The sequence below is a fragment of the Talaromyces stipitatus genome, genomic scaffold (genome assembly GCF_000003125.1).
Source record: "Talaromyces stipitatus ATCC 10500 scf_1105507295527 genomic scaffold, whole genome shotgun sequence".
Taxonomy (NCBI): domain Eukaryota; kingdom Fungi; phylum Ascomycota; class Eurotiomycetes; order Eurotiales; family Trichocomaceae; genus Talaromyces; species Talaromyces stipitatus.
In genome coordinates, this window is record NW_002990114.1 from 1,343,894 (window position 1) to 1,370,199 (window position 26,306).

Sequence of the window (26,306 nt, forward strand, 5' to 3'; positions counted from 1 at the left end):
GGTCTTCGAAAGGATTATCAAAGCACGTAAGATTAAAAAGAGTAAGAAACAGGCGGTTAGAAACAGAAAGAAAGTATATATACTCTGTCGTGTTGGATGGATTACTTCTTCTTGCCGCTCTTCGAGCCGGGGATGTCCTTGAGGATATCGTCGAAACTCATAGTAGGATTCATTCGTGTGAATGGTTTGGCAGGTTGTTCCACTGGCATTACACCCGCGGGTAACGGTAATGCTTCTAATGTATTGTATATCGAGCTACGGTGGCTATGAGACACGAAACCGGGTGAGTTCGTTCGAGGGACCGTGTGCGGTGACATGTTACCACTTGGACTGAGCATGGATTGCATGTCGGAAAGTGATCCAATCGAAGATTGAGGTGCTGGGGGCGCGGAAAATAGTGAAGAGGCATCTTCAGTTGTGATGGGCGAGTTAAGGTTCCTTTCTGCCCATTGACTGGCAACTTGCCAGCAGTGACTGCGGCGGTAGACCGCATCAGTGGCATTGTTGACCACATCTGACGGGAGACTGACTACTCCCTGGCCACCGGCGACGCCAAACCAGCTGCGTCCACTCTTGCCGTCGTTCTGAACCCAGGGTGCTCCTCCGCGGGGAGCAACACAGAGGAAATATTCGACTCCTTCCGTGAATCGCAAGTCCAGCACATCAATGACTAATAATGGGAGAGATTGGAGCACTGCATATATAAAGAGCCATTGGCCAATTCGATTATCCATGAGGTCATCCAGGCTCTTGCCGTGTGCACTTCGTCGTTCGAATTGCATAAAGCTTTCCACAAATGGGGTGGGTTTAAGAGCCTCTCTAGTATACGACCGCATCAAGACTTCATTGATTTCCGAATCATGAAGCTTCTTTTGCCGCTCCTTTGTATTCTTAGGGTCCACTGGTTTCCGTCGGATAGCCTGTAGACTGGGAAGTTGAGGAATATCAAACGGAATAGGAGGTTGTACAGGCGGGGTGCTTCGATCATACTCGCTCAGCATTCGTCGCATAGCTCGCGTCACTGCCTCTACCGGGTCCGGTACATCCAAATCCTCGGTTGCCATATCTGTAGTACGTGTCGTTAGAGACGTGCGATCTACTAGCATATCATATAAATCGGTAAAATCTTCGTAGACCTCCTTCAATAGTAACCGATTCAGTCCGCTCTCCTCAAACTCATTCTTTTTAGAGTTGGCCTTCGGTGGCCACGACCCGTACTTTTGTCGGTAGTAGCTCAAAACGTGCTTTCGCATCGCAAAATGAGCTAGTTTCCACTGCTTGAAGCGGATAACTTTGCTTTCTGCAGCTGAATTGGAATTGGCGATACCAGAAAACAAGGCTGGGAAGTCGAAGTCATCCAATTTCACACGAAGCACCTTAAGGCGATTCTCCAAGTCGAGCGCTCCACGTTCCAATCTTTTTTGCGTCACCGGGTTGATTAAGTTGAACTTTGGACTTTGCAGACTTCGAAGTTCTTCCATTTTACCTACGCCATGGACAAATCCTTCCACGTATAACGGGTAATAGCGCAAGCTTTCGCCGAGGATGATCGCCTCGATGGTCTTCTCGCGACTCTTTCGAACGTCGGCTAGATGCAGCTCGTCACAGTAGTTGGCGAAACTCGATGTCGCGATTTCTCCAAAATTCGATCCGTCAAAGTTTGAAAACTCAAACCGGCGTAACAGATTGGATACTTCTATCAATACGGCGAATAAACTCGGGTATCGCGGTGTAGCAATCAGAGCCTGACCTAGCAGAAAGGCAAACAGATTGCGAAAGAGTATCAAGGTATCACTATCCTCTACCGACAGTGGGATATCCGCACTTGAGACATCACCATGAAGAGGAACAGGTAAATAGAGATGGAGCTCTTGGACCTCCTCCGCAGGCTCCTCTACCAGTGCCATCCGATTGCTGCCGCTGCTGGCGCCATCATTTACCCATTGGTCTTCCTGAGCAGTACTACCGTCTGGATCAGTGATGGTTAGAGTTCTGGCTGATTGCTGTAACGATTCAACCTTCGGATCGGTACCACGGGCCAGGAAATTCAAAGAGGGAGAGTCTGTAAATAGAGTCGAGTCAATCTTGAATGACGGTGATCGCTGGGTGCCTTGCGGGAAGAGGTATACAAAAGTATCGCCTTGTTCATTCCACAACTCAGGTATCTAGCAAATTGGCCCAATTAGTCGCTGATAACTGTCGAAAGCCGACGAACAGCTTACCTGCTCTCCTTGCATGAGTCGCGCAAGATCGTATGGGATCTTCTGATCCAACCCCGCGACCCACGCATCGAATGCATGAAGGTCATGCTTGTCGCCCGCAGCGGGGGCATCAATCACGACCGAGTTGAATTTACCCGGCATCCAGCTCCTTCTTCGTTGATGGCTGTGGGCGTCCGGTGTTCGCGAGCGTGCCCCAGGCCCTCGTGTTGCACTCGTACTTCTACTACCTTGTCGACTGTGTGATTGTTGTCCCTGGTCGTCACCCAAATCCTGGTTGATAGCAAGCAACGACGGAGGCGGTGGAAGGGGAGAATCTAGGTCCAGGTGATCCGGATCAAAGCCGTGGCTTGTTGTAGGACGTGTCTCTGTGGAACGAGGCTGAGGCGAGGACGCATGTCGCACAGCCGGCCGGGAATGACTTCGAGCGCGCCTGTGGTCGACGGACAGATGCGTGTTACTGGGCACCTGCTTTGGAGAACCTGAGGAGGTCGAGGACGATGTCGAATCTCTGTTTGTCTTCATATTGAAGAGCGACGAAATGCGCCGGGCGGATTTCGCAGGAGCGGACAGCATTTTGACGGCGGACTCGGACACTGACTGCAGCCTGACTCGCGGGGTGTGAATACAGCTGACGACGATTCGGAGAGGTATGACAAGGAGCGAAGCAGAGATAAAGCTCGATCAAGGGGACGAAGACGGATCGAAAACCAGAATACGACACGTTGAACCAAGCTGAGAATTGTTTTGGGTGGTTCTCGTCGAGTTTGCCAAGGGGAATGGATCGGCGGTGGTTAGTTGACTGCTGAGCTCGACGAGGAAATGTGAGGGCAGGGAAGAATGGAGAGGATTAGCCAACCGAGTCACTCTTCCATGGAGAACGGTTGCTGTGGTTTTGTTTTGGGCGACGTTTGGTGAGCGATGATTAGACGAAAAGCTGCAGAGAAAGACCAGGTCTCTGAGAGTCACACGAAAAAACAATAAGAGCTGAATTGACAATGAGGACAGGAGAGAAAAAAGATGTTATGCCATGCCATGCCACTTTGTATCCTGTAACTGCGCTAGTAAGGATTCAGCGGGAGCGGCGGTCGAGCTAGACCTAATGAAGTTAGTTTTACGGTATAGCATTGTATTGGATACGGTATTGTAACTATAGCCTCATGATCTAAATTTAACACCGAAGCATTAATAATCTGTTTTCACTGTTGGTGTTCAAATTGTGAGTATGCTTCGGTTTAAGTTCGTTCAAACGAGCCTAAATCGAACTACGAGCGAATACTCGAATGTGCTTGGGGCTGTCCCTGAATCAGTTCACCAGATACTTCCGATGTACCGCGGAACCAGCGGGAACTACCATAATAAATACCGTACGGAGAATACCCTCGATATACATCAAACGTGCACAAACCACGTACTCCTTTACGAGGAAATCCGAATATTATCAAGACTACCACTCCGAAGACCTGATTGCCCACTTTCGACGGCTTCTCAATCCAGCAAATATCTCATCGTGGCTGCTGTCTGAGCCTGTCTCAGTCGGAATGGCTGTCTTGCAAATAATGTGGGGATAGCCTTGAACTATTTTCTGAAAATGACGTGCCGTGGTGAGACCTAACACTGAACAGCCACACTATCTGCCAAAAAAAGATTGTCGAGTTTGTCAGGGACGGCCAATGCTAATGCGTTATTATTAGATATTAAAGCATAAACAGATTTGTATATCTAGTGTTTGTTTTTTTTTTACTACGTATGAAGCTTCAAATGAACCACTCCCTCGGAGATCGATCTAAACTCTGATCAGCGGACATTGGATATATCGCTATCACTGCGCTAGTGAGCCATTGAGATGCAGGCTTGACTCCATGTTGACTACGTGTCTGATGGACCGGATCTATGTTCGCGGTATCTTCTATGACTTTGACCAGTGATCATTATTGCGGGCCTCATAAGCCAGGATGAATCAGGTGTGGTTAGTAACCCTAACTAACTCTATTCTATTCTGACAAAGACCATTTCAGGCATGTGACTTGCTGAGCCCTAGAAACCCTTTCAAGTAGATCTACGGACAGTACATTACTCTCCTCTCCATTGCATATGAACGGATATTATCTTCAAATAACCAAGTGAATGGGACTAAATACATGTTCCCTGTATTTATCTGGTCGGGCTAGACTCTTCTCTCCCTCAATTTGTTTCTCTTTGCTCCTTTCGTCGTTGCGATTTCACGGCACCGTATGCAAACTACGGCACACTAATTACGTACCTACAACGCGTAGCTAATTAGTGTGCTGTAGTGCCCTCTTAATCCCTGTCTTTTTATACCCAGGGCCAATGAGAACGTATTCTCAATCAATATATCTAATCCATTTCGGGGTACCTACATGTGGCACAGCAGAGAAGCACAGCAGAGAAGCATAGCAGAGCACAACACACTATGTATGATGAACGAACATTACCAATCCAACGGTCTTGCTAAATGGTCGGACAGACAGTCATGTCCAGAAAATAGTAATTGGGGGCTGATATGACTTTGAAGAAGTATATAGATGGGGGTCGTTGGGCAGTACCGTATCTACCGACGACAGTTCTGCAAGATGAAGCTACCACCAGCTTCGCGGAAATTCAATGTCGAACATCCCAGCAGACTAGAAGCAGCTAATATCACCCCACCAGGGAACGACCCTCTTAGCGTCACACCAATGTGACTGTAATAAGGATCTCGCAGCTTGGGTCCCCGAGGAAAAAAGGATTTTCCAGTCAAGACACTTTTTTCTCCCTGTATACATCCTTACTTCTGTTACGATGACGACCACAGTAACAACCACTACTACAATAATAATAACACCTCCACCAGAAACAACTGGTGGTACCGTCACATCATGGCTACCACTCGCAACCACCTGGCCTGCTCCAGACTCCTCATGTTGGAACCGCGCGTTCGTACTTAACAACAATACGGCAGTCGACACGGAGCCCCTCGCATTTTGGCCACATATTGCAATTGACTACAATACAGGGCCGCCAGTATTCTGTCAGCCTCGTCAAGTATACTATTGGTATGAGTCTCTGAACTCTACCGCATCAGAAGGAGAATTGGCGATTGTGACAAGTATTCAGCCGCTTGTGTGCCCAGATATGTGGTATACAGCGCTTACGACCTTTGTCCGAAACAGTGTTCAGGTTACATGTTGTCCTAGGTATGCTTCGCTGAGGGTTCTTTTGGTAGAAAATGATACCTTTTATTACAGTATACTAATATCTTTGCCCTCCTATAAGTGGATATACTGCGAACCCTCTTGATGACCACGGAGTGCAAGCAAATTGCGCTTCAACGTTGTCAGCTCGCCAGACGTTCCAGTATCTCTACAATGGTAGTGGCATAACTACATCATTTCCGGTTGCGGTCGACGTCGCTGCTGTGGCAGTGAAGGGGTGGAATTCGATTGCCGAGATTCCAGCTACACTCACCACTTCTCCGACATATCCATCGTCTTCTTCCCCCACCTCCACGATCTCATCATCATCATCATCATCATCAACAACAACAACAACAACAACAACAACAACAGCAACGACAACTTCAGCAACAAGCTCATCAACGGGGGATACGTCTATAAGTGGTTCTTCTGGTACTTTATACTCTTCTTCTCTACACGGAGGAGCCGTGGCCGGCGTCTTTGTCGGTGTTTTTGCTGCAGTAGCCCTAATCGCTGCCGGTATTGCCTCTTTTGTGCGGCGTCGACGCCAACAACGAAAACAGCAGCAGCAAATTCCAGATATAGATGACACTACCAGCGGAAAGAATATTCTATCATACCCGCTGAATTCCAGACAGGACGGATATTCCAACGTACCTCAAAGTCCTGAAGATCGGTTGAGTGAATTACCGACGATAAGTAATACGCCTGAAATGTTTGTGGAATATGATCCTCATAGTCCAAGAGGGGATCATGGGGATGTGCATGAGATGCAGTAATTTATATCATTTGGATACCCTTTTTGTACGATATGTCTCTGTGATGTATTTTTCATTGTCTTTGTCAGTAATGCACGTTTGTTTGTGAGTCAGGCAACATCCCTCAATCATTATAAAGGAATCAGGTTCTTTTAGTCATCCCACTAAGTATCTGTTTGCTTGTGATAAAGGCCACAAAGTGCATCTGATCAGCTGGGGCATGCTATATCTGGGCTACTTTCTGTCTCTGGTACAAAATAGCGAAGACAACTTGTTCATTTCTACTCACAATCTTACATTCATCAACACAATAATCCAGTTGACTGGAGATGCCTTCACTCGATACGCTTCCAACAGAGATAATCAGGTATATAATCAATCATGCACCTGGTCATGCTCTATTATCACTATTTCATACATGTCGCCACTTGAATGCTAGTGACTCCAGTGTTCTACTGCGATGTCTCCCTCGAAGTCAACTACGACGACAAAAATAATCCCAACGCTGCTATTGCACTTTTTTACAGCACGATTATAAATGGCCATTCTTTAGCCAACCGTGTCCGTAATATCCGTGTTTCTGGTTTTAAACCACAGACTCTCAACGTCGAGTTGGACGCCGATGAAATTTGCTGATGCTCTAGGGACAAGGCAGATATTGTTATTGCTTGGACAATTAGCAGACTTAAAAATCTTGAGGAACTTAACTTGGCATGTGGAATTTGGTTCGACTCGATTGCTATATACGTGCTCTTGGAACAATATACGCAGAGATTGGGGAAAGCCAACCTTGACATGGGGGCACAAGCACACTTTTTCTTTGGCAATTCTAAATCAATTGACAAAGCTTACTTTCAGATGTTGCTCAACCTTCCTTGTATTGAGAGCATACCTGTTCCGTTGACGAGCGCGAGGGTATCATGAATACCAACATCGACGAAGATGGTGATCCGCAAGAGCTAATTGACCTCGTGGGGCAACCCTGCAACAGGCTGACAAGTCTAGGGTTAAAGAGGAGTACATTGGCGCCATCAACACTGCGCAACATCTTAGAGGTTACACCCAAGCTTTAGATACTTAAGTATAGACCATCGGAGTATGAGGATGACAGTGAACTTCGCCTATAGTATGTTGATTGCCAGAAAATGGATATAATCCTAGAACCAGTCTGGGGTACGCTACAGCATTTATCAATCCGTGCCGAATTCTTGGATGGTCGGCTCGCTGATTTGGAATCCAATCAAGACTCGATGGAACAAAGTACAATGCTGTCCCCCTCATCCTTCCCACAATTAACACGCATTAAAATTCCTATCGCATTTCTACTTGGGTGGAAGGCCGAGGAAAGTCGAATGCAGTTTGTTGACGTGCTACCACGCTCGCTGAAAGTTTTACACATACGGGGCGACAATGGCCACAAGTTCGACGAATATTTGAGCTGGTCTCATGAAGAGATATTCGATCGATTGCACAGCTATGTCTGCGACGAAAAGCGCGCACCTGGCCTGGAGTGCATCAGAGTATCTCCTCTTGGATGTTCATTTTCCTGAGCGATGTCAGAATACTCAAGATTGAGGAGTTTGTAACGAACACGGGATTTTTCTACTGGTAGAATATTATCACGCTGCTCATAACCGTGTCCGTAGGTAGGCGCAATGCTCTCGAAGCATGGTTCAGCAGTTTCTTGGGATTTATGACGGAACAAGGTCGCCTCGAAGACATGGCATCACTTTTATGAGATTATTGGTACATCAGGTGAAGAGTCAACGTTCAATCACGAGAAAATCTTGAGCAAAAGCCGTGAAACTTGAAACAACTCCCTAGGTATTCGATATGTTTGGTCAAGGCTCGTGATCTAGTAGCATGTGAAGTGGCCTAGTTAATGGTTAGGTATTTGATGATGTATTTCGATTAACATAACCCAACCTGAATTCAAGGACAATCTGTCATTACATTTTTAATTTCAGTCTGCGCGTAGAGTATCAGTAAAGACAGATGCCACGATAAAGAACACATTAACGCCCATGCATTTATCAATCTATCAATCCATAAATATGTATTGATCATAATATGCAGTCTATAGCCAGAACCTCGAAGCATAAACCGAGAACATTGTCAATAACCCCAATGGTAAGCACTTAACCACCAGCTGCCATCTCAATATAGAGCCTCTCCCTAGGAAGCAAAAACGCCGCGACAGTAGCAAATGCCCCAGCGGCAATAGCCATGATGTAAACATCATCAATAGCATTTACAATACCCTCCACAACAACCGCTCTCACCTCAGCCGTCGTATCATCAAAGATAACACTCTTTGCACCGGCAATGGCCGCGTGAATATCCGCCGGCGTGAAACCCAGCCCTTCTGTCGCAGCCTGAATATTCTGATACGCGATATTCTGGAAAATTGTACCCGAGATAGACAGGGAAATCGTGATAGATCCGATTTGAGCCGAATTAATGAAACCAACAGCATCGGAAGTACGGTGAGGATCGACTTTGGCTGATGCAATTGAGTACGCAGCTTGACATGTACTTCCAACACCAAGAGCGAGGATAACGCTATATCCGTATATGGCGCTGTTACTGGTATTGCTGTTGACAAGAGCGTACATCAACGCCGCGCCGATGGTGATGAAGATTCCACTGAACACAAACCAGGGCATATACCACCCTGTCTTGGACATGACAAATGAATTGACCATGACAAAGAAAACGAACAGGATGACGAAGGGAAGTAATCTCACAGCGGAGGTGATACCGTTCTCTCCATGCGCAAATTGGAAATAGACGGGGATATAATACAGTGCCAAAAACAAGCCCGTCGCAGAGCATGCCGTCAGAACATACAGTAGAATCAAAACGGGTCTTCGCAGGAAGTCGATAGGGAAAATCCGGTTTTCTTCCGTGGTGAATATTGAGAATGTCTGTTGAATCGAGAAGGCGATCAGACTCACGCCAAAGGCGACGAACATGCCGATTGTGCCTCCTGCGCCCCAGCGCCAAGTTGCTCCTCCAAAGGTTAGGGCCATCACAAATGTGACGTATACAGTGGCATTGAGCACGGTACCGACCCAGTCGACATCGCGGAGTTTTTTGCCGATGGATTTGGTGGGTTGGGGGTCGAAGGAGGGCGTGAAGTAGTAGGCTGGTGCTAGGGCGCCGAAGATAACTAGGTTGATATAGAAGGCCTGGATCGTCAGCAAAATCCACTTAAAGAATTACAGGTGTAGACGTACCCATCGCCATGTTGCTCCGCTATCAGCAAAAGCGCCTCCAATGATCGGTCCAAGAATGCAGCCTACACCCCAGAAGAGCGCAATCAAACCGATGTAAACTGCTTTTTCGGCTTTGGTTGTGAAAATTGCCATTGTATTCAGCCCTCTTATTTTTCATTAGCGATCTTATACATGACGAGTCGCCCATGGACTTACCCAAGATACATGCCGGCACCACCCATACCAGCCCAGATACGACCACAGATCAATGCATTCATATTGGGTGCACCTCCACAAAGGGCACTTCCAGCCTCGAACATGACCAGCGAGCTGATATGCAAGACCCGTAGATTAAAGATACCGAACGCCTTGCCCCTGAATATAGAATCTCGTTAGATGCTGTCAGGATAACCAGGATGATATTGATATACTTACACACACATAATAATTGCAATCGACCCCAACGAAAACCCCGTTCCCAGCCAAGCTAGCTTCTCAAACAGCGCCAAACGTCTCGACCACATTAGACTGAATATTCGCCGCGATGGTGGTATCTAATCCGTACAGGAACGCAGTACTAAACACAGATATACAGACGGCGAGCCATCGCCAGCCCTGAATACTTCTGATTTCATCTGCGCTTTCGTCTGATTGGCTGCTTTTGTTTTCTTCGATGTTTTTTTCTGCTAGATCCAGATCTTGGGGATCGCCGGTGGTTTGGGGGACGTTGGTGGTTGATGATGAGACCGAGGTGGTCTCCGGGGAAGCTGTCATGCTTTATCAAAATGAATAAAATATCCACTCTTTTCAGATTCTACTTTGAATTTGTTCTGAGTGTTGATTTTGACTTCTATTGTGACATCACAAACACTGAGACACACAGACTTAATATACTCATCCTCCGTCCAAAAGTTTGTAATCCCTAAATTTCGATGCTCTTCTTCCACATCCTTTTTTCGTGTATACATTTATCGTATTACTCATATCAAAACCTTGTGTCCGTAGGAGGACCCATTTATTTCCATGCATATATGAACAGTTCCGTTTAGGGCTGATTAACGACGAGAACATCCCCCCGGTCCAACACCAATCAAAGTCTTGAATTTTGACCGTGAAAAATAAGATCCCGATGTAGATAACCGATTTTTAATCATATTTTGGTTCTAGAAATAACCGACGGACTTGTACGATCGGGCTGTGTGGATTTGATATTTTCTATGCGATTTGTAATATCAATCCCAGTCTCTTGCGCCAGACACTTTCGGAGAGATTTATCAGCGGAGGGATGAGTCAAGGTTCGTCTTAGTCGATCTGGGATGTACGTACATCGCGCAGTTGAGATTGATCAGTTTCTCTTACTGTTAGAGTTCTTTACGACTTAAATAGTTCGTCTCCAGCTGAAAATTCGGTGGGACTGGGAGGAAATACATTTCCTTATTGTGCTAAAAGGGGATCGGGCTAGGGTTATGAAAGTATCCCACGCGGCCAGATTCAATTGCGCGTCACACTGTCACTAGCATTTTTGGATAGTTTTTTTGATTATCGACATTTATTTACATGGGTGATGTGATCTAAATGCAGGTTTGATATCAGGACTGGATTGTTTTCCTAATCAGGTAACTGCTCAATCAAGCTGGATTGACTTATTCAAGGGCATAGATAAGCTGGCTAGCTGATTTACCTAGTAACACTTTTGAGTACATATTGACCACTGTGTAGCTAAAGCTGGAAATATTCAAAAATGTACGTACGTGCACTAGACTTTCAAATCTCAAATCACGTAAATCAAATTATGCTGGCAATGTAGTTAGGGTTAGTGCTTCTCGGAGCTAACCTAATCTCCACGACACTCGATAATTTCTCCATCAAACTCACTCCACACAGATCAACAATTAATAATAATGACTATTCGACGCCTCCCTCAGCAATCTACCATGTCCCAGGCTCCTAGCGGCGCTAACAGCTGTACATCTAACGACACGCACATCAACCAAGCTCAAACAAAATACCCAATTGACCTTTTCCGTGGATGGCCCAACCCCGCTCTATTACCCGTCGACGCACTCGCCAAAAGTGCTGCGACCGTTTTATCGTCACCGAGTATCTATGAGTCTGGTCTACAATATGGTCCTGATGAAGGGTATGGGCCGTTGAGAGAGCATATCGCCTCATGGCTTGGATCATTTTATCGCGACGAATTGGAATCGGAAAAGAGGAGGAGGAATCCGATCACAGCTGAGCGGTTATGTGTCACGGGCGGCGCAAGTCAGAATCTAGCTTGTGTATTGCAGGTGTTTACAGACTCGGCTTATACGAGGAATATATGGATGGTTGCGCCGACGTATTATCTTGCATGTCGAATTTTTCATGATGCAGGGTTTATGGGGAGGTTGAGAGGTGTTCCTGAGGATGAGGAGGGAATTGATCTTGACGTTTTGGAGAGGGGTTTACAGGAGGCGGAGGATAAGGCTGCTTCTGAAGGGAATACGAAGCCGGTATGTTATTTATATAGGTTGTTGTTTTTTATTTTATTTTTTTAGAAAAAAAAAAAAAGCTAACGGTATTCTTTTTTAGGTATATACCCTCCCCCGACCATGGAGCAAAATATACAAACATGTCATCTACCTCACGCCGACATTCGCAAATCCCTCAATGAAAGTGGCTTCCCTCCGACGCCGGGAAGGTCTAGTCCAATTAGCTCGACGGTTCGATGCGCTCATTATCTCCGACGATGTGTATGATTTCTTACAGTGGCCGTCGGATCCAAATGCGACAGATATAAAGGATACAGCTTGCGTACCACGTTTAGTCGATGTGGATGGATATCTGGATGGTGGTCCGATTGATGAATGGGGTAATGCAATGAGTAACGGCAGTTTTAGCAAACTGATTGGACCTGGGATGCGTGTAGGTTGGGCTGAGGGGACGGAGAAGTTTGCATATGGGTTATCACAGGCGTACGACATCCTCTGGAATATAAAAGGACGTTACTAACTATGGACAGAGGATCGTCACGATCCGGCGGGGCCCCATCACAATTATCATCTACATTCGTCGACCAACTTTTACCATCAGGCATTCTACAACGACACATCAAACAAGAACTTATCCCGGCATATAGAGCACGCTACAATCGAATCATAAGCGCAATAAACGATCATCTCTTACCACTAGGCTTCAAACTTCCTGCAGGCAATCAACCAATCTCTGGTGGATATTTCATCTGGCTTGATTTACCGCTGTCGTTGACAGGTGATCTTTTAGCTCAGAGAGCGCTGGCAGATGAGATGTTGATGATTGGTAGTGGCACAATGTTTCAAGTGCAAGATGATTGTAGTGAGAATCACCAGAGATTTGAGAGGAGTATTCGGCTGTGCTTTGCGTATGAGCGCTTTGAGGTTTTGTATGAGGGGGTAGAGAGATTGGGAAACGTGGCTCGGAGAATGTTGACTGAGCGATAGTATCATGCCTACGAGAGCAGCGGATCCTCACCTGAATACTGCTACATCTACATATTGTAGAAGAGGTAATAACATAAAAGGAATCACATTGCAAAATCACTTCGTACATACATAGTAAACTTATCGGTACATGATAGCAACCCTAACCCGAGGCCACCGTCGCATTTCAAACCCTCATATACACAACCCAACGTCTGATCTAAGGAGGCAACTCACTCTTCGACTCCCCAGGAAACTTCCTAAACAGGTCTGACAAATGATCCAACGGTGCCGCCATCAATCCCGCCACAGTCTCAAAGGGTGGCTTATCGGGAGCATCGGGGTGACTACGAGTCGGAATAAATTTCTTGGTGCGATTGAATTTGGTAGTCAATTTCTCAGAGTCGGCTTGTTGGAGCGCGTTCTCGAGCTGTACGAGATCGTGCTTTTCTTCTTCCCTGATGTGTTGCGACAGATCGGACCAGAGGTATCTTAGGGTTGGTGTGAATTCGTGGTCTTTGGGTTGGAGGCCTTGGAATTTGTAGAGGAGTTCTTTGACCTGTACGTCTGTCAGTCTGCACCTTCACGCAGAGGCCAGGTGGAGAGGGATAAGGAACTTTTTGATGTTCAGCACGATCTTTATCGGCCAATTGCTTCCCATCGGCAAGATTCTTCTCAAAAGCAGGGTAAACAAGCAACTCTTCGCCGATGGAGTGGCGGGCTAATTCCCAGGTAAACTGGTTCTGCCATCGACGCTTTTCATCGTCCGTGGCGGCGCTGAGGATCTTGCTATATGCATCCTCTAGCTCGCGGTGGTCGTTCTTGATGGCTTGCGAAATGAGTGTCATGGCTGGAACGGTGGCGCTGAAACAGCGTGTTTGTATAAATAAGTTGGATACTTGGGGTGTAGTTCTGGCGAAGCGAGACAGAAGCATATTCTTGTAGATTTGGGTAATAGAGGAAGTACTTAGAATTGTCAATTATGAGTATTGAGTAAGGTGTTCAGTGTGTTTTTATATTCACGGGTGCGAAGGTATACAATCCAATATCATTACATCGACTTTTGCTCGGCCCAGATCCGCCAATAAGACCAGCCATATTACTAAAATTACTTGTAAATTCTTCATTTTCGAGTCAAATTCCTGTTTTTTGTTTTGCGATCTGTAATACCGCTTTTTTGCAATGTGACTGAAATCTTGTTGTCATCGTGATGCTACGTAGAAGTACTTAGGGTTATACAATACCGAGGCAATCTCCGCTTGCATCTTACTCTTCAAGTATCGTAGTTATATATATGCTAATCTTTACGGTCTAGATGTTCTAGATGCGGGATATATTTCTCACCGTGATAGTGAGTTCGAGAAGGTAGTAAATTGTAAATTATAGCACACTATAAGAATGTCCCCAGACATCCCCAGATCAGATAAATCTCACCCAGGTAATCTCTAAAAGAGCAAACTCATGAATCCCATAAACTCCAAAATGGCCACTCATCCCCTACAATCCATCGGCGAGGTCATAGGCCAAACCGCCGTCGGTGTCGGATATCTTTTTGTTGCAGAAGCGGCAGCATTTTAATCGGTCGAAGGAATCGGAGAGGATGGTTCATTAGTGTACGTACTTGCCCTTGATGCTAAGGGTCTTTACCTGATATGTATTGTAGGTGGAAGCAGAGCCTTAGGATATTTGGAGACTACCAAAGACATTTCGAACTTGACCAAATTGAGTCTTGTTAGCATCTGCTGAATAACAAGCTGACTTGACAGGCACACTTTCTTCGCTCTCCCGGTATCAAAACCCCAATCGTCTCAACTGTCACGTTGAGACGCGAATTTCCCGATTCGGCAAGAAATCCTCGCGGTTTCGCTATCAAGCTCTACATCAGCGAACGAAGCTAACGACATCGTCGGATTGAACTTTGTACGTCTAGCCTGTTTGTGACGATGTTCATTCCAAAGCTCTAACTAAGGGTAACTTGCAGCGAGAAAATTAAGCATGGAGAGGAAAAGAAAAGAAGCTGGCTTGACAGCGTGCAGAGGCACTTTTTACAAGTTCGTACAAAGGCCCCCTCGGTGCCTTTTTAGGAAATCCCGAAGACAAAGAAAGAAGGATATTCCCGTTATAGATATCACCCTAGGGTTTAGGGCTTCCGTCCTCCTGCACGGCGACGTTGCCTAGCCCGTCACATGTTACTCAATTAGCACAGATATACTAACGATATGAAGTCCGTCTTTTTCTGTCGTGACCCTATTCAAGGACCAGACGTTATTCGGTCACAGTACCGTAACCCGCAGAACTTCCTACTTGATCAAGACTCGCTTAATACTCGCGAAGATAAAAGGGTAGGTTGCTTTGCCCCAAGCTTATGGCCACAGCTAAAGTGACGTTGTAGAAACCAGGCTGGTATGATGTTCTTCTGTGACTACGGTACCCCCCGTCGGCTAGAAGAACATGCACGGCTATGGCTGCCATACCTTCAAGTGGTAAAGTCCCGTACATCCACCTACTCAACGCCTCAACCAATTCGTAACAGGGTCAACGAAAACGGCGAATTCGTCTACATCACACCACTTCATCGCCGAACACGGGCCAGAAACAATTCACTGCGGACGAAGCCACCATCCCTCAGCGGCGAGGACCCGGATTACCCCCAACGCGACTTGTAGAAGGCCATTGAAGCCAGTGAACAGATCAAGCGGACTGCGCATGTGCAGATTATGCAGCCGAATGAAGCAGATCCCACGAAGCTTGGGTCTGATCCGTTTCATGTTACGAAAGTCTGGCCGAAGGATCAGTTTCCGGTATGTCTATCCCATTATTACTGGTCAAGAGTGCATTCGCCTAAATCATGACAGCTCCACGAGTTCGACAAGCTCATCCCGACTGGACAGGAACCCGAGGAACTTCCATCTTGACGTTGAGTAAGCCGCCTTTTCCCCCGGGAAATAGCATTGAGGACAGTCCTGATCCCTTGCTGCAATTCCATATGTTTTTCTACCGGGATGCGCAATTTCACCGTATCGGAGTGGATCTGCATCAAGTTCCAGGTAAGCACTTCCACCTTCTTCCCATTCCTTTCGTATCTAAGACTCGGTAGTAAACTGCCCCTTCATGGCCTCATCCTATTCATCCCTCAACTTCGACGGGCCCTCCGCGTCGGCGTTAACCACGCCAAAAACCCTCAATACACGCCCAACGGCTTCGTCAACAAATCCCGTCCCGACACAGCCGATAATACCGTCAGCCGCGAACCCAATTTCTATCACGAGGGGAAAGCGTCTGATTACCACCAACCACGCGTCCTGTGTCAAAAAGTAATGACATCAAAGGCACGCGAGAATTTGCATTTGAATACGGCGAGAGTGTTGAAGTTGGTTGAGTAGCCGCAGATTCAGATCAAGTATCTTGCGCAGTTGTACCGGATTGATCCGAAGTATGCGGAACGCGGTGTATGATCTTTTGCCGGAGAAGAAGTTTGATATGTTGGAGGTGCAGGAAGCTTCTAAGAATGCGGAGATGGCTGGGAAGTCACAAAAATTCCGGCACAGTGCGAATACGGATGTTTCGATGGGTACTGTGCCGTCTGTTCCTATCTACAATGTCTGATAGACCATATACGGAAACGACATCATTGGCTGGTTTTCATTAGTGTATGAATTCATGGGAAGGTTATACTTATCTCAGTTTCTCCATATAAAATAAATTGACATCTTCGCTCGTTGGTCAAGGCATATCTTATCAAGAGGGACGACTGGTAAGATCATGAGTTGGTTTGCAAACGTTGCGAGATAAGAGATCCATGGATATGCTGATGCTGGCTGTGGTTACGTTCCTTGTACGTACCCCGGCCCGGGGTTGATTGCACGGCCCGAAATGCGGCCATCAATATAAGAGAACGAGCAGCATTGTCTGATGTTTAGAAAAAAGATTAGTGATAACGTGTAGAAGTGATCACAATGGGTGAAAACTCGGGCTCAGCAACTATCAAAGCTGATATTCTCATCCGTGCCGGGTCTATCTACACCCTAGAACCGAGGATTACACCGAAGAAAAGCTTGGCTATCAAAGGCAGATTCATATGGGCATTATCTGACGACCGTCATGGATTGGATAACTGTATCGGACCTGATACTCATGTACTTAATTATCCGAATGGAACAGTATTACCGAGTTTCGACGATACCCATACTCATCTCATCTTTGCCGGATTGAGTGCATTCGACGTCCCCGTGCACGATGCATCAACTATCGATGAACTTCTTTATGCGATCCGGGAACGGACGCAGATTACGCCTGCCGGAAAATGGGTAGTTACAGCGGCCAATTTCCAAGAGCATAATTTACGCGAGCAAAGACTGCCAACACTCCGGGAATTGGATCTTGTTAGTCGAGATCATCCGATAGTTGTGCGGCGAGGAGGACACAATCTTGTTGCTAATTCTTATGCAATGAACTTGGCCGGAGTTACACCCGATACTAAAGCGCCTGGAGGAGGACATATAGGTCTGGACGAGGAGGGAGGTCTGAATGGGCTACTCCAAGATACTGCCGTCGTCCTTATGGATAGGATAAGGCCCAGCGCGAGTATGGAAGAACGTGTCGAGGGTATTCGTCAAGCATCCGCGTCCTACGCCGCCACAGGCACAGGATGCGTCCGGGATTGCGCTGTATCCCTGAAAGATCTAGAAGTGTTACGGACTACCCACGACGCAGGAAAACTCCACGTCCGTATACGCGCGTTGATATCGGCGATAGGTCTAACGACTGTATCCGCCGTAGACCAGCTTTTAACCGATATGGAGGCATACCGTTCTCTTCAGACAGATCCGTGGTTACAAATCTGGGGCGTGAAATTCATGCTCGATGGAGGTATTGAATCTGCCGCTCTGGAAACACCTTATATCGCTGCACCGCCTCATTGCTGTGCGCCTGCTGAATACATCAGATTAACCTTCTGGGATCCCAAGGAACTCACTGATGCCATGGATGCGGTGGTCTGTAGGGGTTGGCGTGTAGGATGTCACGCATTCGGTGACAGGACGGTGGGGATACTTCTTGATGTCTACGAGGAAATTCTCAGGCGACATCCGTATCTTCCTATTAGTACACTTGTGCTTGAACACGGTGGTTTGGTTAGTCCTGAGCAACAGAAGCGTGCCATTCGACTGAAAATCCCGGTTACCATCCAGCATCCTCTATTACACGACACAGCGGGGATTTTATCTCATTATTGGGGCTCGGAACGTGTTGAAAAGCTCTTTCCCGCTCGGTCATGGCTGGATCAAGGTGCGTTGTTGGCTGGGGGATCGGATTACCCAGTTGGATCGTTTGATGCCATGCGATCTATTTGGGGCATGTCCAGTCGGGAAACTGTAGCAGGTACCCTCGGAGTTGCTCAAGCCATCACACCCGCAGAGTCGGTTTCGCTTCATACCACCTTCGCTGCGGACCTATTGCGAGAGAGTGACAGGAGAGGCCGATTACTCCCTGGATATTTTGCGGACCTGGCAGTATGGCCGGAGGATCCCTTGCGGGTACAGGACTTTTCCAAACTCAGGGATATGTTGCCTCTTTGCACGATAGTCGGAGGAAAGGTTCAGCATTTGTCCTAAGGACGAATAGAATCTTGATGATATTTTTCTTATCGAGTATGTGTTAGGACTTAACTACTACAAGCTAGATAGTAGGTGTAGCTTATGTAGAGTGCGGAAGATGATTGGCGTAGGGAGGTGTTTCACTAAGGAATGGCGAAACAATCCACAATTTCTATACTCCACGGAGTATAGCTGCGAAATTGCCAATAATATTTTGTTTTTCCAATTTTCCTACTTTCCGATTCTAAATCCACAAGTCTTGAAGAGTCAGAATGATGGTTATGTAGGCAAGGGCTGTGGTGGAATGCTCACTTATTTGCTCCGCATTATTTAAGCCCTAACCCTAGAATACCGTGGAATGTGTCAGGACGACATCCTGGGCCAGACCCTGGCAACCAGAGGTACTGATCGACTGGAAAAATGTAAGATCTCGAATCACATCAAATTTACCCATTCACGTAGATTATCATCAGATAATGACAGTGCCTGGGCCAGACATTCCAGAATTCGTGAACCTTTCCTGAACGGATATTTGGTTGTCTAGGGCTATTGTGTGAGTAAACATTGACAGGATATATGTATAGCGTAGAGGCCTGATGTTTTCTGTTTTATTGAATTTATTTATCCTCCTCGACTGGTTCTTAGTCAAATATCATTTTCAATCATCACCTTCAATAATATCCTAACTCTCTCGAATATCTCAACTCCTGTTTCACGTTTCGACGGCTTAGGGCTACGGGCACCAATCAACGCGGTCTGGTCCCTGAACATCTCAAACACACTGTTGTCTGATCATCACAAACGACTTGTTTACCGAGTGGAGTCTTGAAACAAGACTATTGTTTCTCGATTTGATAGTCAAAGTCCATTGATAGGTATGTTCGTTGTGGCTATTGCCTCGTGTATTGTGTAGAAACACGCGCTGATAGGTCCAACAGACAGGTAATTGACTCCTGAATAAAGTGAGTGTTTGATACAATATTCAGGCATCAATAAGGCCTTTGCCGTGGTAAGGAGGGCGCTTGCCCTGCCGTGTCCCGCTTACTACTTGACTCTGCAGATTCCCTCTCCCTCTTCTTTCATCTTTGACTTCAATTTATTTCCCTACCCTCAACATTCATTCTTTTGTGGCTGGTGTCCGCAGTCGTTCTCTCTTTCGTTTCGATTATTTACGCCATATTTTACTGTACTGTACCGGTGGCAGCTGGATTTGCTCCATTGATTTGCCTGTAACAAGTGAGTTGCATTGTTTTATTTTACTATTTGGCCAGTGCTAATTATCCTAGGTACACATTGTGAGTTGCCTCAAAATCAGGCACCATCTGAATCTAACAAAACATAGACTATCGATATTGTTTCTATCCAACTCTAGAGGAGCCATTTACCACTCGTTCATACAACATCTGCAGGCCAGATCATATTCACACTTCGTTCATTCAATACAAACACAACACAATGCTTCTCGTCAAGTTGCTTTTGTTGCTTGGGTTTTCAGCCCTATTGCAGGCCGCGCCGACGCCTCAGGCCAGCACTGCTCCTTCTTCTGGCTTTTGGATGGCCGACATCAAACGACAGGGTACAGTAGCTTTTGGAAACTCGACCAGCTACCAGATCTTTCGAAACGTCAAGGACTTCGGCGCCAAAGGTATGACCGCACGACTGCAATATTCGATATGTTACTGACAGTCGATAGGTGACGGCTCCACCGATGACACCGCGGCGATCAACAGTGCTATTTCAAGCAGTAACCGATGTGGCTTGGGATGCGACTCTTCCACTACAACCCCCGCCATCGTCTACTTTCCTCCCGGAACGTACGTCGTTTCGAAACCCATTATTCAGTACTACTACACTCAACTCATCGGTGATGCAACCGACCTGCCTGCCATCAAGGCTGCCGCTAGCTTCTCAGGGATGGCTGTCATTGATTCTGATCCATACACGGATACTGGCGCCAACTGGTACACCAACCAGAACAACTTTTTCCGTCAGGTCCGCAACTTCGTCATTGATCTTACTGCTATGCCTCAGAGCTCTGGAGCTGGTATCCACTGGCAAGTCGGTCAGGCCACTAGTCTCCAGAATATTCGCTTTGAGATGGTCAAGGGAGGCGGAGACGCTAATAAGCAGTCGGGTATCTTCATGGACAACGGCTCTGGTGGTTTCATGAGTGACTTGACCTTCAACGGCGGAAACTACGGCATGTTCTTAGGAAATCAGCAGTTCACGACTCGCAACTTGACTTTCAATGGATGCAATACCGCCATCTTCATGAACTGGAACTGGGCTTGGACTTTCAAATCTGTCACTGTGAATGACTGTGCTGTTGCTCTCAACATGTCTAATAGCCCATCAAACATGACTGTTGGGTCTGTTCTGATGCTCGATAGCACGATCTCGACAACCAACCAAGCCATAGTTACTGCCTGGACCAAAGACAGCATTCCTATTGGCGGAGGCAATCTGATCTTGGATAATGTTGATTTTACCGGATCCAAGGTCGCTGTTGCTGGTATTGGCGGTAACACGATTTTGGCAGGTGGCTCTGTAGTCAAGTCCTGGGTCCAGGGTAACACCTACACCAGCGGCTCTACCCCCAGCAAACGTGATCTCGAGTCTGCCAACCTCGAAGACGACACCTGTCCGGCACCCGAGATTGTCACTGTGACCGTATATCAGACTGGATCGCCAGACGCTACAGCCACGCCAATTGTCTCGCCTGGTACCTCTGCTGCTTCACGGATCAGCCCTGCCTCAGACTCTGTATCTGTGTCTGGGGCGGCCGCGACATCTGTTCCTGGAAACGCATCTCCAGGAGGAAATCCATCTACGGGTGCGAACCCATCCTCAGGTGGAAACACGTCTCCGGGAGGAGCCCCATCTACTGTTAAAGGAACACAGCCAGTTGCAACGGCGAGTGCTCCAGGTACAGCTACTTCTGGCTCCGGCTCTTCAGCACATACTTCTGCAATACCCTCTGGTAGCACTTGTGCCCCCTCCTCCGTGAGCAAATCTCGTATTCAAGCCACTCGAGCTGCTGCAAGCAAGCCATCTCCTCTTGTTGCGAATGGAAAGGTCTTTGAGAGGTCCAAGCCTCAATATGAGAATGTTCCAGCCTCATCATTTGTTAGCGTGAAGGCCGCTGGGGCCAAAGGTGATGGCAAGACTGATGATACCGCAGCCATTCAAAAGGTCTTGGATAGCGCTACTGCCGATCAGATTGTCTATTTCGACCATGGTGCTTACATCATTACATCCACAATCAAGGTCCCCAAGAACATCAAAATTGTCGGTGAAATCTGGCCGCTCCTTATGGCATCTGGTAAAGCATTCTCGGACGAGAGCAAACCGATCCCCATGCTTCAAATAGGTCAACCGGGCGAAACTGGTAATGTGGAGATGCAAGATCTTATTCTTGAGACTCAGGGTAGTGTCCCAGGTGCCATTCTCATGGAGTGGAATGTTGCAGGTTCGTCTCAGGGGTCCGCCGCAATGTGGGATGTTCATTTCCGCGTCGGCGGATCTGCCGGCACAGGGCTCCAGAGTGACAGTTGCTCTAAAAACCCGAAGTCAACTCATGCAGCGAATGATGCTTGCATTGGTGCTTTCATGCTCTTCCACGCTACTAAGTCAGCTAGCGCATATGTTGAGAACTGTTGGTTCTGGGTTGCTGACCATGAGCTTGATCTGGGTGATCACAACCAGATCGACATCTACAACGGACGTGGTGTGCTCATTGAGTCGCAGAATGCTGTATGGATGTACGGCACTGCATCTGAGCACAGCCAACTTTACGAATACCAGATCAGCAATGCCAAGAACGTCTTTATGGCTTTGATCCAGACGGAGACACCGTAGGTTTCCTTCCAATGATGAATTATTACATACTAACAGATTCCAGATACTGGCAATCCAACCCTACTGCGCTCACACCATTCAAAGCCCAGACTACCTTCAATGACCCAGACTTCTCAACTTGTACTACTGACAGCTGTCGTAAAGCATGGGGTCTGCGAGTGACTTCCTCTTCCGACACCTTGATCTACGGAGCCGGACTGTACAGCTTCTTCGAAAACTACGATCAAACCTGTCTGGCTACGGAATCCTGCCAAGAAAACATTGTTCAGATCGATTGCTCGCCCATCTCTATCTACGGTCTCAGCACAAAGGCTAGTACAAACATGATCACATCGTCGGACGGTACATCGTTGGCTAAGCAAGAGGATAATACAAGCTCGTTTGCTTCGACGATAGCCTTGTTTGAACAATAAAATCTTTCTTGGCAATTCTTTTCGTTTCTACAACTATACATATTTTGGGCTTTTTGGGAGGGGTTTCTTCATATTCTTTTGATTTGGAGGCGATAGACCGTGATTATTGCTGCTAGTATTAGGTAGTAGTTTAAATACATGATACCATTTCTACTACATAACTTGACCTTGGGTTCAAACTCTCGTATGGTGGACTCTACAGTCATCGCATCCTGCTTGAGGACTCTTGCTCTTCAATATCTTCAAGTGCTAATGTTTTGACAGAGCTGAATACATTACTAGAGGTGAGGTGATTACTTTATCAAACTTGCAACAATATTGAGGGATTGCAACTACTATATACTTCTTTTCTTAAGACAAGGACTTTTGCAACCAGATGCAGGCGACGCAATCATACGAAGATATCCTAATTAGCTCCCGGTAGGTCTCGAGAAGTATTCCTGGCGGTGTTACTACGGCCTAAGCAGCAGGATGTGGAGTGCTTATACAACCCTAGAAACACGATGAAGCTATTCCATCTTCCGACTCAAGAGATCTAATCTTTACTGGAAAGCCTGCGAGTTAAACCAATTATTGCGGCATTGATCGTACACGTCCTGGATACTTCGATGAACTTCCAGTGGTACGACGAAGCCGAATGCGTGACCTATGTTATATGTGACACCGCTGCTTCAACTATGTATTGAGATACTAATGAGAAAACGGTTTCTGCTTATACACAAAAGTCTCCTCTGGCAGCGGTTTAGCAGGCACATCCACAAACGCAGGTTGCAAGAAATGCGCCAACTCTCCTGCCTCGCCATTCCCCGTCTGCGCAATGGACCAGCCATTCCCAAGCCACGCTAATCGATTCACCTCCTTTCCTTCGTTATCTTCTCCCTCATACTTATAATCATAATCCTCCCATCGTGGTGACCTTATCGTCTCCATCGCGTGCAACGCACTCCCCGGCCAAAGCCCCGAGATCCTAGGCCCCTTACCCCCTTCATTCCTATACCAGCTCGAGCAATTATCCAGATATACCGTCTTCTTGAAATAATTCTCCGCCACAGCCGAGAAATCCCTAACTCGACGACGCTGAACTTCCATCCGAACGATATTCTCCTTTTGCATTTTTCGGATACATTTCACGATATAGTCGCCTGTCATCTCCATCATGGTTGTCAAAGGGCCCGTACCGATTGCGGCGTTGGGTCCGAGCATCATGAAGTAATTTGGAAACCCGTCTGTGGCGAGGGACATGTATGTTTCTGGAAAGGGGTGGAAACGGTTGGACATTAATTGACCGTTTACCCCTACGACACGAAAGGGTGGTGGTGCGGAGGTTCGGAATCCAGTTGCGCAAACTAGGGCATCGAGATCCAGCATTGTACCGTCTTGGAGTTCGAGACCATTTTCGTATGCTCTTTTGATGGGTGCGTTGGTAACGGTTACGTTATCTTCGACGAGGGCTTCGAGGAATCCTGGCCCCGGAGTGAGACGTCTACATCCGACGCCAAAATCTGGGAGGAGATGTTTTAGGATCTCGGGCTTTTTGGAGAGACGTTCGGTCATCAGGGATGTGAATGCTTCGCGAGCGAGATTTTGCATTTGGGAGTCTTTCAGGGTGACTGAATGTTCGAGGTTTGCGGCTCGTTCGAGGGTTGTGCGGAATTTCAGGTAGTATTCTGGATCTTTTGCGAAGCGGGCTCGTTGTTCTGGTGTGACTGTTTTTGTCAGTGATTATATCAAGTCTTGTGGACTACGTCAACTTACATTCTGTATTCTCAATACCCAGCTCCTTCAATATCTCCGCGCCGAACGGATTCGCGATCCAGATCTTGCTACGAATCAGACATGTGAGTTGGGTATCTTTGACTTTCTGCAAGGCCGGAATGATCTGTATGGCGCTGCTACCACTACCTATAATACCAATACGTTTGCCTTCGAATTTTTGTCTGCTTAAGCTCATTAGACGAGAAACCTAGAAGACCAAGGAGTTCGCACTTGTCATCCCATGCTGCTGAATGCATGACTGGTATCTTCATGTCCTTAAGACCCGGGATACCAGGCCATGAAATATCATTTAGTGTCCCACGAGCACTGATAACGACATCTGTTTTGTCGACGAATGTCTCGCCAGTGACCCGGTTTTGCACGGTAATGAACCTATCTCTCAGACATATCAGTGACCCTCTCTTTACGAAATGGAAAATGAAAACAACATACCACTTCGACACATCCTCATGCCACTCAACATCCAAAACCTGGTGAGACAATTTCACAAATCTGTCTACCGAGTACCTCTTCACCACACTTTTGAGATACTGATGTATCTCCGACCCCCTAGCGTAGACTCTACTCCATGCTGGATTGGGAGCGAACGTATATTGATACGAATGTGCTAAACTACTGTCAGCCAATCGCCACCCCAAACTGCAGATATACTAAAGATAGCCGAGAGGAACTCACAAGGAATATCACAAGCACACCCCGGATACCGATTCTCATACCAAGTCCCGCCCACATCATCATTCTTCTCATAAATGGCCAGCTCAACATTGCGTAATCGTTCAGGAATTCGGACACCACAGTATATTCCTGAAAACCCGGCGCCGATTATCACGACACGCATTTTGCGGAAATTTTCCACGGGGGTGTCTTTGATGTGTAGGTCTGATAACTCGGTGGTTGTGCCATTTGAAATTCCACCGTTGGAAATGGGTGTACGTACGGATTTACCATTCGTGAGAATGGGCAAAGGAGGGGATAGAGGTTCTATTTCTGCTGGACTCATGGTTACTCTGCTGTCTGCTATCTTCACAGCTGCGAGGTAGATTGCAAAAGAGAGGATAAATGCTGAGGATCGAGAAGTACAGCCCGCGGCAATGGCCCGTTATAAACCAGTCATCACATAATTATAGTAAACATCTTTATCATCATTTACCCTATGATCATACTATCCATGATCGAACAATCCTCATCTCAACGATGCCAACCGGTTCGGGACCTGAAGTGTCCTATCCGGGAAATTAGGGCTATTTTCACGATTTCGGGAGGGTTCTGGCCAACCCCCGCATCCCCGCATACATGGTCGTTAGGAGGAAACTTAAAAGAAGAGAGAATGGTAAATACCGGGGTTGTCGAGATACGCAGGATAGCAAAGATGGGAACTATGTCACTCGTGAAGAAATAAACGCCTCAAACCAGGGGGAGTTTTAATACATAGGTAAATTCCCGGGATGGTCTTAGACCAATTGATTAGAAACGACAACTTATGACCCTCTATCCGTCTCATGCTCGAATGAATTAATCAGAATGGTTGATTCATGCCGAATTCCCTTCCCGAACGCAACCGATGCGGATATATCTCTTGTATATCCGGTCGATCAATGATTCACAACCCTAAGGGGTTTTTCCGGGGTAGAGCTAACCCCAGAAGTAAATGAATTCGGGCATCATTCGTCCGTCGTCAAGTCAGCGGACTAAGACCTTCATTCTACTCGTACGACTTTTCATGATAAGAAAATAAATAAATACGGCAAGAAGAGCAGTTAGTAATCAGGTGGTATACTTGAAATTTTGAAGTTTGTTGTCGTTGTTCACATATTTTCGAAGAGCATATCAAAA

General features: G+C 46.7%; 11 protein-coding genes across 11 annotated transcripts, besides 3 other annotated features; 7 read left to right on the forward strand and 4 right to left on the reverse strand.

Moving 5' to 3' along the window:
• Window positions 1–101: 101 nt before the first annotated feature.
• TSTA_085320 (uncharacterized protein) lies at window positions 102–2,795 on the reverse strand (the record flags this gene model as incomplete). Its single annotated transcript, XM_002478219.1, has 2 exons — window positions 102–2,165; window positions 2,223–2,795. 2 exons carry the CDS (start codon window positions 2,793–2,795, stop codon window positions 102–104), a joined length of 2,637 nt encoding a protein of 878 aa, XP_002478264.1.
• Window positions 2,796–5,021: 2,226 nt separating this feature from the next.
• TSTA_085330 (uncharacterized protein) lies at window positions 5,022–6,195 on the forward strand (the record flags this gene model as incomplete). The annotated part of the gene is made up of 2 exons (XM_002478220.1): window positions 5,022–5,416; window positions 5,496–6,195. The coding sequence occupies 2 exons, from the start codon at window positions 5,022–5,024 to the stop codon at window positions 6,193–6,195; spliced, it is 1,095 nt and encodes a 364-aa protein (XP_002478265.1).
• Window positions 5,734–5,755: a microsatellite.
• Window positions 5,756–5,809: a microsatellite.
• Window positions 6,196–8,312: 2,117 nt separating the features above from the next.
• TSTA_085340 (efflux pump antibiotic resistance protein, putative) lies at window positions 8,313–10,166 on the reverse strand (the record flags this gene model as incomplete). Its single annotated transcript, XM_002478221.1, has 5 exons — window positions 8,313–9,365; window positions 9,414–9,558; window positions 9,609–9,767; window positions 9,828–9,946; window positions 9,990–10,166. The coding sequence occupies 5 exons, from the start codon at window positions 10,164–10,166 to the stop codon at window positions 8,313–8,315; spliced, it is 1,653 nt and encodes a 550-aa protein (XP_002478266.1).
• Window positions 10,167–11,326: 1,160 nt separating this feature from the next.
• TSTA_085350 (aminotransferase, putative) lies at window positions 11,327–12,853 on the forward strand (the record flags this gene model as incomplete). The annotated part of the gene is made up of 3 exons (XM_002478222.1): window positions 11,327–11,887; window positions 11,967–12,349; window positions 12,397–12,853. 3 exons carry the CDS (start codon window positions 11,327–11,329, stop codon window positions 12,851–12,853), a joined length of 1,401 nt encoding a protein of 466 aa, XP_002478267.1.
• Window positions 11,912–11,945: a sequence feature (AT_rich).
• Window positions 12,854–13,052: 199 nt separating the features above from the next.
• On the reverse strand, window positions 13,053–13,680 carry TSTA_085360 (HHE domain protein; the record flags this gene model as incomplete). Its single annotated transcript, XM_002478223.1, has 2 exons — window positions 13,053–13,391; window positions 13,450–13,680. 2 exons carry the CDS (start codon window positions 13,678–13,680, stop codon window positions 13,053–13,055), a joined length of 570 nt encoding a protein of 189 aa, XP_002478268.1.
• Window positions 13,681–14,314: 634 nt separating this feature from the next.
• Window positions 14,315–14,730, forward strand: TSTA_085370 (uncharacterized protein; the record flags this gene model as incomplete). The annotated part of the gene is made up of 3 exons (XM_002478224.1): window positions 14,315–14,369; window positions 14,496–14,563; window positions 14,599–14,730. 3 exons carry the CDS (start codon window positions 14,315–14,317, stop codon window positions 14,728–14,730), a joined length of 255 nt encoding a protein of 84 aa, XP_002478269.1.
• Window positions 14,731–15,051: 321 nt separating this feature from the next.
• Window positions 15,052–15,498, forward strand: TSTA_085380 (uncharacterized protein; the record flags this gene model as incomplete). Its single annotated transcript, XM_002478225.1, has 2 exons — window positions 15,052–15,174; window positions 15,232–15,498. The coding sequence occupies 2 exons, from the start codon at window positions 15,052–15,054 to the stop codon at window positions 15,496–15,498; spliced, it is 390 nt and encodes a 129-aa protein (XP_002478270.1).
• Window positions 15,499–15,680: 182 nt separating this feature from the next.
• On the forward strand, window positions 15,681–16,438 carry TSTA_085390 (uncharacterized protein; the record flags this gene model as incomplete). The annotated part of the gene is made up of 3 exons (XM_002478226.1): window positions 15,681–15,857; window positions 15,880–16,202; window positions 16,246–16,438. The coding sequence occupies 3 exons, from the start codon at window positions 15,681–15,683 to the stop codon at window positions 16,436–16,438; spliced, it is 693 nt and encodes a 230-aa protein (XP_002478271.1).
• A 350-nt stretch (window positions 16,439–16,788) lies between these two features.
• On the forward strand, window positions 16,789–18,573 carry TSTA_085400 (exoenzymes regulatory protein aepA precursor, putative; the record flags this gene model as incomplete). Its single annotated transcript, XM_002478227.1, has 2 exons — window positions 16,789–18,426; window positions 18,535–18,573. The coding sequence occupies 2 exons, from the start codon at window positions 16,789–16,791 to the stop codon at window positions 18,571–18,573; spliced, it is 1,677 nt and encodes a 558-aa protein (XP_002478272.1).
• Window positions 18,574–19,881: 1,308 nt separating this feature from the next.
• On the forward strand, window positions 19,882–22,697 carry TSTA_085410 (exo-beta-1,3-glucanase Exg0; the record flags this gene model as incomplete). The annotated part of the gene is made up of 3 exons (XM_002478228.1): window positions 19,882–20,071; window positions 20,120–22,280; window positions 22,328–22,697. 3 exons carry the CDS (start codon window positions 19,882–19,884, stop codon window positions 22,695–22,697), a joined length of 2,721 nt encoding a protein of 906 aa, XP_002478273.1.
• Window positions 22,698–23,387: 690 nt separating this feature from the next.
• TSTA_085420 (monooxygenase, putative) lies at window positions 23,388–25,473 on the reverse strand (the record flags this gene model as incomplete). The annotated part of the gene is made up of 5 exons (XM_002478229.1): window positions 23,388–24,403; window positions 24,453–24,634; window positions 24,684–24,845; window positions 24,906–25,080; window positions 25,149–25,473. 5 exons carry the CDS (start codon window positions 25,471–25,473, stop codon window positions 23,388–23,390), a joined length of 1,860 nt encoding a protein of 619 aa, XP_002478274.1.
• Between the last annotated feature and the right edge of the window lie 833 nt (window positions 25,474–26,306).